This window comes from Daucus carota, chromosome 3 (assembly GCF_001625215.2).
Source record: "Daucus carota subsp. sativus chromosome 3, DH1 v3.0, whole genome shotgun sequence".
Classification (NCBI taxonomy): Eukaryota; Viridiplantae; Streptophyta; class Magnoliopsida; order Apiales; family Apiaceae; genus Daucus; species Daucus carota.
Window position 1 is genome coordinate 55,902,159 of NC_030383.2, and position 14,201 is coordinate 55,916,359.

Sequence of the window (14,201 nt, forward strand, 5' to 3'; positions counted from 1 at the left end):
ATTTACAATATCTCATATCCGTGATATTCCAAGGTCTCAAATTCGAAATATTACCATATCAGAGCAATCTACAGATTTTGATTCATATACAATATCATGTATTAGCTCTTTTCAAAGGTCTACAGAACTATATCAAAATCAAAATATTTCGATGTCAGATCAATCTAAAGATTTTGGTTTATTTACAATATCTCAAATTCGCCCTTTAGAAAGAACTACAGAATTTCTTCCAAGACGACCCTCAAGTTTTAATGCACCCACGATATCTGATATTCGCCCTTTAGAAAGGACTACAGAACGCCTCTTAGTACGACCCACAAGTTTTGATGTCTAAGCACACCTTCATATCCACTCGGCAGAGGCCAGGAAATCTTCACACTCAAGTCGTCTAGCACAATCTAGAAGTTTATTTGTTTCAACAAAATTGTCTCAGGTCCGCTTATTTGAAAGGTCTGCGGTTAAATTATAGTACAGAGTTAAAAGCGGAAGGCTGGAGACGTCTCAGTATGTTTGGGCGTAGAAATGTTATTAACTCTAAACAAGTCATTTTCTTATCTTTAATCCTCATTGAGGTGACCAGGGACAAATGTGTAATAAAAATAAAGATTTGGCAATATAGTTATTTCTTCTAATTTCGTTTGCTTTTTTTTACTGCGACAATTATATGCCATGATCTTAAAGACACCTCTAATTGCATCACACTCCAAACTCACTAGTGGCACTTAAAAAGTTTTGAGACCCAAATGTACGAGAAGGCCACCTTGAAAGAGTTTTAGTGTGTGAAAATCTATAAAACATATGTACATTACGTTGTAAAAGTATGCCTTAACGATCATGATCCAGTCGTTCGTTTATATCTATTATTCAAGCGCCTGGAGCTTTGTAAATTCAACAGATTACAAGGGACAAAGCAGCTCTTACCTGATACATCGGTCTCCTAAAGATAGACACATGCCCTCTGGAAGCAGCTGAAAGAATTAAGGAACTACTTCCCACACAGACAAAAGGACTAAACTATGACAGCCCTTGGTGCAAGCAAATGATAGAGGGAAGCAAGTTACTCTTACTCTAGTGTAGGTAGGCATTTTATATTGAGCAGCAACAGGCAGCAATCACGGTTCTCACATATCTTACCTGGACCTCTCCGGTATGATCAGCATCATGCATTCCAGAAACTCGGATAAATTACATGTACTAAACACTACATTTGAGCCTAAAAAGCACTGAGATGAAAAGTACTATTGAAATCTCAACTGTAGTCATATAACACAATCTTTCCTCATCACCTTAAAAAAATCACATTAAAAGTAGTCGGGGGGAATATAATCTGTGGGTTAGTAGTTAAAGTGTGCAATACTCATTTAGCAAGAAACAAAACAAGTGCCGTTACAGGAGCATATCTAAGTATATTATTTTACCTATGTTCTCTTTGTATTAATGAAGGAGCAGGTGGCGTCATCAGGTCAGGATTACCATTTGTGCCATCTTCTTCCCTGTCATGTAGCTCCCTGCCTGGGTCAATATATTCCTCTGAAAATCTGGTAGGACTCGGAGATTTGGATTTAGAAATCATGACTGAAGAGCTAGCAGCAGATCTAATATGGAAATCTCCATTTTCACGTGGCAATGGAGAGATAGGTGACTGCATGCTTTTGTCCAGATGTTTTCTGCATAATTTATCCTCCAAAATATCATAAAAATTTCCAGTGCGTACTTCCTGAGCAAGAGTACACCAACAGCAGAAAAGCCAAGATGCACAATCTGCAATAGCTGGCTTGCCACAACAGGAATTATTTGGTGGCAAATTAAATCTCTTCCGCATCTGAATCCTCCAAAAGCCACCGTAAAGCAACCCAAAGATGCAAAGAAAGATTCCAAAAAGCCCTAATGTCTGCCTGACGATTTCGTTGTTAATATTAATGGCAGCCAAGTTAAAAATCCAAAAAGGAGCCAGACAAAACAGGAGAAAAGTTGCAATGTGAACATACATGTTCCCAAATCCAAGTCTCTCCATATTCCATCCAAAAACACAAAAAGAGCAGAACAAAGAGAGATACGCGGAAGATATGTCATTCCAGAAGTCAAATATACCCCCATCCCATTGTGGTCTATTTTCCTCACCTTTTTCCTCATCTCTAGTTGCAAATGAGAATCGTCTTTCCAAAGATTTTGATCTCAGCTGGTTTGTCCTGCTAGCATGAGCAGTGGTAATTTGCATTTGTGCTTCTTCATCTACTTCGGAATCGTAGTCCTTCCCGAGGGGGCTAACGATACAGTATATACCAGCAATTGCAGGAGCACCAATTGCAACTGAAATAGTTACTCCAACCCCAATTGGTGGTCGCTCCGATCTCTTATAACCCACATTCAGACCACACAAGGCATATTGTGCAAAACAGTTAAGATTGAGTAGAATTATAACCACCATCATATGTGCCCACTCATGAGGTTTATAAGTTCCATTCTTGCAGTAAATCTTCCTGAGTCTAGAAATGTCTTCTGGTCTCCATCTTATCAAAAGGACAAGATGGTATAACCGTTGCGGATGTTGGTACAGACACATAAGAGTGAATAATGCATTGAGTATTTGGTTGTTCACTTCAAACCATGCATCTCTCTGGGACTTCCTCGGGAGGGCACTGTTCAACATTCCAGTCATAACAAGAAACAGAATCGCACCAGATACAGCAACACACACTATCCACACTAATAGAACCATATTCATTGGATTCCTTATCCATTCTTTGCATATTTTCTTAAGACAATGCCAATCGATTTTCCGACTAAAAACCCTGTGCAGACGATCCCGAAAATTCTGACTACCAGAAGAAGGCACCTTACGTGAAAGTTCATCCATAACCAATGCATATTTCTGAAATTTAGCAGACGGAGACTCCAAAGAACCAAAGCTAAGAAACCTTGCCCTCTTAGCATTTGCCATTGAGCTACTACCATCAGACTGACCTTGAGGTTCTTCACTGCTGATAACCTCAGTTCCAGCGGTCAATATTGTAAGAGGGACTCGGCCCTTCATTTTAGAACCATTAAAGTCATCACCCCCTCCACTCTCTTCACCACTTCCAGTTAAACCCATCCTCCTAAATCACGACTGTCGACAACCACCAAAATCCCAAGGCTAAAACTTTTTAGGGTCACAATCAATTTTCAATATCTTCTTCTCAGCTAACTAAAACTTCTAGCAGAGAGGTGTAAACACAATGCCCCTCTATCACTAAAGAGAGGTGGACTAACACTCATAATCCTACACCACAAGAAAATTCAAACAGAACATAATTAATAAATAAAAAAATCTCTACTTTCATAATAAAAATCAAATCTTGACATCAACCACAGAAATAAAATCAACAAACAAAGACACCCCATGAACTTATATTCAAAACCCAGTATTGTACTAAAAGAATATAATCAAACATAGTGAAAAACGCATACTAAAATTCAGAATTTCAAGAACAAGAATCATAAATTGGACTGAGAAAAGAACATACATACATATGTTGAAAGTATAGGATCTTAAAGAAAAGATGGTACCTTTGAGATGTAAGAGAATCATGGGAGAGTTGTCTTTGTTGCAGTACAAGAGAAAGCATTGGTTCCTTCTTGTTCTTGTTGTACTCTTCCACCTGCATAAAAGTTGGTTGCACCAAAGCAAAACCCTTTTCAAACGCGTGCAGGGGTGGTTTGGTAAAAATACACTACCGTGTAGTTCTGGCTTTTTATTTCTTTGGTTTTTATAATAATAATAATAAATTTGTAAAAATTATATAAATGTCATATTTTCATAAACTCGTTTTGTATATTTATATTACCGAATATCTCACTGATTAAATATTAAAATAATATTTAGCACATAATTATGATATCTTAATCTATAAATTCACAAAAATATAATATTAATCATAAAACATATAAATATATGATATGTTATATATAAGAAATAATTATGTCTGTTACATGATTCATTCAATTAATCGCCCTGATTAATCTCAGGTAGACATGAAAGGTGTCTCTCTCATTCATTTTTTAAATTCGATCAATCAATATAATTTTTTTTAATTGATACTATATAAAATATTAATATAATATTATAAAATATTTGATTTTTAATCTGATTATCCTTCCAATTAATTCTAGATTACCCATTAATCAACAGTGGAAAAGCAAAAGTAAAAGGCCAATGAAAAGCCAAACATAATATAATGCACTGGTTCACAATTTCTAAAGTAAAGGATCTTTCAAATGTATGTATTCAAATATATGTATGCAAAATCAGACGCCCGAGTGTTACATTCCTTCATGAGGCAAGTTTAACATATAGACACTCAACAGAAAACAAAGGAAGAAAGCCAATGTGTTTCCTTGAGAATGCTTCTACAACTTGCAACTAATGTTCTAGGATCTAAACATAAGACCAATCTGAATAGTGCCATTTGATGTTACAGATACCAAAGTTTTACTACTCTAATCTACAGTTTGAGCATGAGATGAAGTTTCAAGTGATAGCAAAGAAAATAAAGACGGACCAAGTGCAGGTGAGGATCAAGGAGGAATCAGCTGCACTTCAGAAACTGCAACTGATCCATTCAACGTACGAGTTGAGCTCGTGCTATCAAATTCCTTGACAGCATCTATATATTGCATGGTGTGCAGTGTGCACGCAAAGCAATGGACTAGAGATGATAGTTTTAATATTTGCCGCCAATGGGAATCAGGAGACTTCAATTTAAGAATAGCAAACTTCATCTAGCATGTTCGCAGAAAAATAATCAGAATAAAAAAAAATCAATATTAAATAATATACTAAATAACGGAACAGCAGAGGCAGGTACATTTTATCGCCTGCAGATGCCATCAGTCTCATCTTAGGAAGGAACATAAAGTATGTTTATAGAACTTGTCTAGAAACTGCACTTGGTGCGAGATCTTTCTGGGAAGTGCCGCACATCATAATGTGGTAGGGTTAAACAATAACTACTACAATCAGTGACTATGCTGTTACTGTGATTTTATAATGCAGATTTCAAGATGCATATTTCAGAAAGCCATGCCCTAAAAACTTTACAGCATACTGACTGTCCAAGTTTATCAGTGGTTTAAAGAATTTATGCTTGCCTAATTCCCCTTATAATATCTTGCTCACACAAATATCACACTAATATCTGAATAGCAGGGTCTTGCAGCTACATGGCTAAATGTCAACTTAAGCCTAATAAGCAACAAGGTGGAATTCTTCTCACTACTTTCCCACAAGTTCCCACAAACGCTCAAGTGACTTCTGTATTTCTTTTTCAGCAACATCAGATCGCTCTTTGATCCCCTGTTCAGTTGGGCTGTTTGCACTCCTCAATAGCCGGCTCTGTATAAAAGTCAATAACATAGCAAAACAAACATTTCAGCATTTGACTGTTAGCTAAGAACCAGAGCACTCTCTCCAGAAATGAATGCAATATGTAAATGTTACCAAAATTTCCTTAAGTGAAATATTACAACACGCTTGTGTTGTAATACGTATAATTCTTGGTACTGGTATTGTCCTGTAATGAAAGCGAAAGGTTTATCCTGCATATCTTTGTATACGAATCAAATTACAAGAAAGAAAGCATGGCAAACCGGAAACCAAATAGTGAGTGGAAACAAGAAAGAACATAGCATGTAAATTACTAAACCTGAGACCTACCGAGCACAATGAAAGCAATTATATATCCATAGTGCCAAACGTTGCATGTAGAAATGAAGAGCCTGCTCTAAACTTTGCTCTTGCATGGAGATGTCAGAGAGTATAATGATGAAGGGATTAATTGAATACAACTGTCTATGGTAAAAACTGTATCTTGTTCACAAACTAAATTGGAAGGAAGCAAGGATGGCTAAAGCAGGTTAAGAAAAGTGATCAGGAAACTTACTGATGGATGAAAATTGGAAAGAAGACACTGCCAAACAGCCCAGAACACCAAGGAAAGTGCCGGTTTATCTAAGTTGTAAGCTATCCAAGTCCGATAGCAGATGCTGCAGATCATACAAATTCAGTAATTCAAAGTTGCTCGTTCAGAGACAAAAAGAATAAGCCAGAGCTAGACAAAAAGGAGCCAGCATTTTTACAGGTCAACTTCAGGAAAGATTAAGGTAAAAGATTTATGAAACAAAAACATAACGAGGACAGATGCAGCAATGGGAAACCATTCTTATAGAATACTGCATAATACAAGGAAGACAGGAAGGATCGTACCTTAAAAGGTTTTGCAGACATATTGAGCCGTCCGGTTTCCAAACAAATAAATATTAACTGTTAATACTACAAACAAGTCTAGGCCTTTCAAAGATCAAGAAATTTGTAATAAGTTACAAAAGAAGCATATGCTAAAGGATATGTGACAAGAAAGATAAACAAGGCATTTTTACATAATTTAATAAGCGACAAATTTCATAGTTTTCATAGTTCTGGAAGCAATTCACAAAAGCAGCATACCAAAATTTGCATATACCAACCTATCAAGTATCACATGTGATAGAAGAATATGGTAGGAGTCTCGCAGCTACAATGCTAAAAGTCCACTAAGACCTACTAAATAATAAGGCTGAAATTTTTTCCACAACTTTCACACAAGTTCCCAGAGGCGCTCAAGTGACCCCAGGACTTCTTCATATGGCAGTTTAATCCTTACAGCAAGTGAAAAAGCCTCATTACAATGATCCCTCTTGGATGTCAAATTCTCAATTCCATCTCTTTCAGTGGCAGCCTCCACCTCAAGCTTGTGTAATACCGCTTTGAGCTTTTTGATTTTTTCGATTGTGTAATCATAATCAGTTTTAGCATTCATCAAGTTATATTCAGCAGCAGTTAGCTTTTCTCTGGCAGCATTAACATTAGACACACTCTTTTCATAAGCAACTTTCAGCCCCAAATCAGTACATGTGCTCTTCTCCTTATCTCCGCTGAGCTCCAGGGTATGCTTGATCAACTTGTGAACTTCGCCATGAAATGCTTCATAATCAACTTTCAGCAACTTCAATGCTGTGAAACATTTATTAGCACTTCTAAGCATGTCAACAGTGTCCAGTTTATGTGCAGTTTTTTCTAGGTGCGACACCAACTCATCCTTAAGTATAGCCGCTGCATCCATTAGTGTCTTGAGATTCTCCTGTGAAGTGTTAACATAAGAAGGTGGCTTGTATGACTTGAGCATTGATAAATGGTCAACCTGAGGTTTTGATTCTTCACCCGAAGAAATATCAAGAGGCATTATCTCCTCTCCTCCCACATTTTCAGTTTCTGCTTCCTCTGCTCGACCTACAACAGCATCATATATCAGCAATTCAGCCTCGTGAACACGCTACTTCTAAATTGCTACTATTAACTAATACAATTATGTGCAGACCTGAAAAAAAGTCTTAAAATGGATCTATTTACCGAAAACCTCTGTACCTCCATCCATTTTCTCGCAAGTTGTTAGTATGTGCACACAAGCCGAGACAAAAGTTCCAGTGACCCGGATCTAAAATATTATTACTAGATCAATGAAGGTTAATCAGGGCTTTCAATTATTTTTCGAAGACCAGTTAGGGCTTGAATATTTTCCTTCTTATTATTGTTGATATTACAACATCAGTTGAGGTTAGAGCCTGTGCTCAAACCTTCTAATTTTTTTATTATTATTCTACTAAATCTTGATCAGTAAATCTACTCAGAAACATGGAGATCTCTTCCCTAACATATTTCATTCTCTTGCAAGCAGGTAAAAACATATATACCAAAAAACACAAATAAGATCAAAAGTTGCACATATATAAAGTGGCCACAACCGAAACAACTAAGAGTGGAATTAAACTTTTGAACAATACTTATTTCTACCTGTACAAACTAAACAAGACACCAAAAATGAGATCAAAAGCTGCACATATAACATGCATACCTCTACAAGGAGTGACAAGCTCCTTCTTAGATGGTTGCTTGTGCTGCGGCTTCCTGCATTTCAGACCCCTTTTTGTGGTTGGTCTTTTCTTGGGTGATCTAACAACCATCTTCTCTGCAGCATTGTTTCCTGATCTTCTCGTAACCACCATTTTCTTCAGATTTGGACTTTTTTCAAGATTTGAAAATGTGACCAGCTGTATTTGTGTGAGATATATGATGAGGTTTTGTGGGAGTACTCTGCACTTGAAAATCAACAAGATATTTTCCTGAAAAGCTTAGATTTGAACTAAAGTCATGATCAAAGCTACAAATTTATAACTACACTCAACTTAGGTTGCCATGAAAAGAAACATAACATTAAAGTTATTACATAAATCAGTATACTTGCAGTTACCACTCTGGTGGAATAGTCCAACTACTACTGTCACCTCGAAAATCTTACAAACGAGACAGAGAGCATTGAAACTTCAAATAAATTTTAAACCAGGACAATAATCCTCACTCCGTCCCTTAAATGTACATTTTGATTTTCGACAATTCAAATTGACCAATTTTTAACTAAATATTATATATTATTTATTCATTATTTTTAAAATTTGAAAATTGCATATTAAAATAGACTAAATATACTCGTACGTCCCATTGATTAGTAATACATATGGGGAGTGGCACGGAGGTTAAGAAAAATTGTAATTTAGTGAAGAAAAGTAATAAAAGGAGGTGAAGTGGTGGGATCATTAATATTTAATGTGTAAAATGAGTGTAGTGTGAGTAAAGTGGTGGGAACTACTAATATTTAATGGATAAAGTGAGCGTAGTGAGTAAAGTAGTGGCTGTAGTTAAGTTTTTATATTATAAAAACTTACTATTTTTTGTATGTATACAATTGATGGATGAGACATCTCAAAAAAGAAACTGTATACAATTCAATGGGACAGAAGGAGTACATTCTAATGATATAACTTTTATTATTTTCTTGATACACGTAAATTTCAGTCAAAATATAGTTAATTTGACTAGTTAGGTCAAAATGGACATGTAAAAGGGGACGGAGGGAGTATTATATAGAGTTAATTGCAGTTTGTGACACTTAAGTTTAATTCAATCGCATAAGAGTATTCATACTTTCAAAATTACAATTCGTACCCCAAATTTCAAAAAAATTCAGTTTGTAATCTTTCTGTTAAAAATTTATTCTAATGATAGATATGAGGTGTTACTTCAGGACATTTTCATACTTGCATAATATAATTTTTGATTTTTATCCAAAAAAATATTTAATATTTCGATTTTATTGCCTGAAATAATTTTTTTACTTTAATACTTATACTCCCAACTATCGTTAATCAAAAGAAATCAATATAAGAATTTCAATCTCATTAAAATTACATAAAATATTTTTTCTCGAATATTAATTTTTAAATTATAAAAAATCTAATCTCATATTTCGGTTGCATATATTATTTTTAAAAATAAAATTAAATCATACTTAATTTAATTAGGAACTTTTATTACATCATAAAAAGAATTAATAATTTATAAATATAAAATTAATTTATTATATATGTGTTTTTGATAAAAATCAAAAATTATATTATCCAAGTAGGAAAATGCTCTTCGGACTTAACGTTAACATTTCTTTTTTAGCGGAATACGGGTCACTGTATAAACTGCAACGCATTATGAATTTTGGAATTTCAACTGTCGCATTTTAAAGCGTTGACACTCTTATGTGATTGAGCCAAAAGTCAAAAGATTACAAACTTTAATTAAATGTATTATATATTGGATTACAAATCTGGAAAAATTTATGTTTTAGCTCGTTGTTTTTTGAGTGTTGATCATGTTACCATAAAAACTTAATAAAATCAGAGTGAATGATAAACGAACAAAAAGGGGAGAGAGGATGTTAAACTTATAAACACTTTTTCCATTTTAAATTATATATGCTATATACAACTTTTAAATAAATTATGCATATTAAATATATTTAATTTTTACGAATCTTCGAATCAGATTTCTATTTTTAAATAAATTTTTCAAAACTTCACGTGTGAACAGATACAAGATTGTTAATGGATCGGAAATCCAATCCGACCTGATCCGATCCGATAATTAATGAACCGGAATTATCTAAAAATTTCATAATCAATAGTGACCTTATCTGGTCAAGATCTGATTCGATAACTACCAGTTATGAATTTAAATTGATTTGATTCTAATATTATATATATAAATATATTATCTTAAATATAAGATATATTAAAAATATATAATTATTATTTTCGGCTCTCATCATTTGACAATATAATTTATGTTTAATGATATATCTCTTATTTTTCTTTAGATAATATACAATGTTTAAGTAAGTTTAGAAATGTTAAGTTCAATTTCCGCGTAGATTCAATGGTTATTTAAATTTTGTCAATAGAAGCCATAAATTATTGACATTGTTATTGTAAATTCATTTATCATTATGTTTGTATTTGTATTTTTCAGTTAGATCGAATTCTTTAACACGTTTTTGAAAAATATTAAATTATTTAAACTGATTCGAAATTTCGATCTGTTAAATATAATCCTAACAGACCCTAATATAAATCAGGTTAAATAAATCTGACTACGATCCCATCTAAATACGAATCCACTAAAATTAAATGAATATGAATATGAATTTGGCCAATTCATTGACATCTCTATAAATATATTGTAACATTTCTAAGAATATTAATACGTAGAAGAAAATTTGAAACAAATTTTAAATATATAACACTGTTCCTATAATTATGACTAACGAGTAACTAGTAACGATCTATATTCGCTAAATGCCTGTGATTTTTTTTACATTTGTTAACATATGAAAGTAATATATTTAATTTATAGTAATTTAAAATTATGATAATATAGTATTTTCAAAAGCCAACCATTATATAACTATACTTAGTATTTACATTTTTATTTAAAAATAAAATTATAAAATTATATTATTTTATAAAAAACTGAAAATACGTGCAAACAGTTAAGATAAACAAGTTACTGGGACGGAGGGAGGGAGTATAACTTATCATATAAACACTCATGTTAAGAATATCTGATAAATTTTGGAATATTTTCTTTCAATATCAATATTTATAAAACACTCTTATATTTGATATAATAATGATAATAATAATAATAATAATAATAATAATAATAATAATAATAATAATAATAATAATAATAATAATAATAATAATAATAATAATGTCGTTTTGTCCCTAAATTGTTATATTGGGGAATGAGAATTTGACATGCATTTTAATACTTCTATAAAATGTTTCATAGATTATTTAAATTTCTATTTTTCCTGAATAAAAATTTTATGTTTAAATATTTATAAAAAATATCTTAAAAATAAGTTATGAACTATAAATGATTTATTTATAAATATCTTAAAAATTAGAATTACCTTTTTTAGTTTCGGGTATATTAGAAGCAAGTTTCAGAATATGATTTGTTTCAGATTATTTATGGAATATAGTAGTTTAAAAGTTTTAATCTGATTTTGTTTCAGATTATTTAATTATGGGAAAGAGTAGCACACAAGTCTCTCTGCACCTATAAATACCCATATAGATTTTAGGTTTTTGGATCATCTAAACACAACCTCCTCTCTCTGGTGATAGTTCTCTTGCAACGATAAGTGAAGGCTGTTTATATAATATTAAAAAAATAAAGGTTGTTGCAAGTAAAGGTAATTATAGATCGCTATGTGGGAGTCGACAAATTCAAGCACGAGAAAAGAATATAGTCTTGACATGATATTGATGGATGATACCAATAAATTAACTATTAGTGATATATGTTTGTTGGTTATTCTTTTATAATATTTGTTTTATTCATCGAACATGTTTGTTGTTAATTTTTATATGATTTACTTTGTGTACAGGAAAATATGGTGGAAAAGCGAGGGGCGTGTAGGTGGTAACTCTCACATCGCTTCGTTTTATTTTTCTGATTTATTGGAATTTTTGGATGAAAAATATCAAAAATTAGAACTACCTTTTTTAGTTTCAGGTATATTACAAGCAAGTTTCAGAATCTGATTTTGTTTCAGATTATTTATGGAATATAGTAGCTTGAAATTTTTAATCTGATTTTGTTTCAGATTATTTAATTATTGGAAAGAGTAGCACACAAGCCTCTCTACATCTAAGAATACCCCTATAGATCGTAAGGTTTTGGATCATCTATACACAACCTCCACTCTCTCTCAATACTACAACCTCACGGATTTAAGTTAGATTTTTTGTGCACATTCAATCCAAAAAATTGGCGGAAGGTTACAGTGTGAGAACATGATTACTTTTCAAAAAAGAAAACACAAATAAAATTAAGATTCGTCGTGCTTTAAATTGTTAATTACGTATATAAATTTATTTTCATTTTTTCATCATGAATTATAGTCCAATTTTGCAATTTTATATATTAGTATTGGTATTACATCAAGATTTTTATAATAGAAATTTATTTTATCCTACAAATATTAATATTGAATAATTAATATAATTTTTATAGCCCGCCGCAACGCTCGGCTTCTCAACTAGTACTTATATAAAGGAGAAGCGTGGGGCGTGTAGGTGGCGCTTCTCACATCGCTCTGTTCTATTTTTCTAATTTTTTGCAATTTTTAGATGAAAAATATCAAAAATTAGAACTATTTTTTTTAGTTTCGGATATATTAGAAGCAAGTTTCAGATTCTGATTTTGTTAAAAATATCAAAAATTAGAACTACCTTTTTTAGTTTGGGATATATTAGAAGCAAGTTTCAGATTATGATTCTGTTTTACATTATTTATGGAATATAATAACTTGAAAATTTTAATCCGATTTTGTTTCAGATTATTTAATTATGGAAAAAAGTAGGACACAAGTCTCTCTGCACCTATAAATACCCCTATAGGTTGTAGAGTTTTAGATCATATAAACATAAAGGAGAAGCGCAGCCTGTAAGTGACGCCTCTCACATCGCTTCGTTCTATTTTTCTAATTTTTTGGAATTTTCGGATGGAAAATATCAAAAAATAGAACTACCTTTTTTAGTTTCGGATATATTAGAAGGAAGTTTCAGATTCTGATTTTGTTTTAGATTATTTATGGAATATAGTAACTTGAAAGTTTTAATCTGATTTTGTTTGAGATTATTTAATTACGAGAAAGAGTAGCACACAAGTCTCTCTGCACCTGTAAATGTCCTCTACAGGTTGTAGGGTTTTGAATCATCTAAACACAACCTTCTCTCTCGATACCACAATCCTACTTCTCTCTGGTGATTGTTCTCTTGCGCGATCTCTAACTTGGTGGTGTCGTTCTTGTGCAATGATATATGTTTGTTGGTTATTCTTTTATAATATTTGTTTTGTTCATTTGACATGTTTGCTGTTAATTTTTATATGATTTACACAGGAAAAAATTATTCATGCATTATCTGTTTGCTCTGTTCAAGCAACTTTTAAGTGAAGACTGTTTATACTGTATTAAAAAATAAAGATTGTGACAAGTAAGGATAGTTATAGACCGCTATCTCATGGATTTAAGTTACATGTTTTTTTGCGAAATCAATCCAAAAAATTGGAGGAAGGTGACAATGTATGAACATGATTACTTTTAAAAATAAACAAATAAAATTAAGATTCGTCGTATTTAAATTGTTAATTACGTGTAGAAATTTATTTTCATTTTTTCACGATGATTATACTCCAATTTTAAAATTTTATATGTTAGTTTTGGTATTACATCAAGATTTTTTTAATATAAAATTTATTTTATACTATAAATATTAATTTTGAATTATTAAGACAGCCACAAAATTATTTTATTCTACAAATATTAATATTGAATCATTAATATAATATTTATAGGTCGCCACAAAACAGCTTCTCAACTAGTTATTAAATAAAATAATAATCTTACAGAAAATTTCTCAAACTGTGGCGAATCGTACAGAAAATAATGCTCATCTGGCAAACTCAACCAACAAAAGATACGAACAAGTTGAGTAACATGTGCTAGCTACCATATATTTCTAATAAGAATGTACTAATAATTCCAAAAAGATAATCTAAATCCGATACATTAATCATTGTCCCAATAGATCCCACATTTCGGTCCACATACATTATTTAATCTATTCCACGTCTACGTACATTATCAAGAAATTGTATAAACATGAATCACCAAATTATTTCAAACCAATATAATATTCATTTGCTCATTTCGCATCTCCAATTC

General features: G+C 32.2%; 2 protein-coding genes across 7 annotated transcripts; both read right to left on the bottom strand.

Annotated features, from left to right (window-relative positions):
• Nucleotides 1-1,254: 1,254 nt before the first annotated feature.
• Nucleotides 1,255-3,687, bottom strand: LOC108210520 (uncharacterized). Its single transcript, XM_017381845.2, has 2 exons — nucleotides 3,550-3,687; nucleotides 1,255-3,262 (listed from the first exon to the last, which is right to left on the bottom strand). The coding sequence occupies exon 2, from the start codon at nucleotides 3,092-3,094 to the stop codon at nucleotides 1,415-1,417; it is 1,680 nt and encodes a 559-aa protein (XP_017237334.1). The 5' UTR covers nucleotides 3,095-3,262; nucleotides 3,550-3,687; the 3' UTR covers nucleotides 1,255-1,414.
• A 546-nt stretch (nucleotides 3,688-4,233) lies between these two features.
• On the bottom strand, nucleotides 4,234-8,373 carry LOC108214074 (uncharacterized). Of its 6 annotated transcripts, none has more exons than XM_064089515.1 (7): nucleotides 7,929-8,373; nucleotides 6,245-7,306; nucleotides 5,922-6,024; nucleotides 5,696-5,767; nucleotides 5,480-5,552; nucleotides 4,848-5,374; nucleotides 4,234-4,761 (listed from the first exon to the last, which is right to left on the bottom strand). In XM_064089515.1, exons 1-2 carry the CDS (start codon nucleotides 8,077-8,079, stop codon nucleotides 6,615-6,617), a joined length of 843 nt encoding a protein of 280 aa, XP_063945585.1. In that variant the 5' UTR covers nucleotides 8,080-8,373; the 3' UTR covers nucleotides 4,234-4,761; nucleotides 4,848-5,374; nucleotides 5,480-5,552; nucleotides 5,696-5,767; nucleotides 5,922-6,024; nucleotides 6,245-6,614. The 6 variants fall into 6 exon arrangements, 5 of the variants coding, with proteins under 5 accessions (XP_063945585.1, XP_063945584.1, XP_063945582.1 ...); XM_064089514.1 differs by having other exon boundaries at nucleotides 5,696-5,774; XM_064089512.1 differs by having other exon boundaries at nucleotides 5,696-5,830.
• Between the last annotated feature and the right edge of the window lie 5,828 nt (nucleotides 8,374-14,201).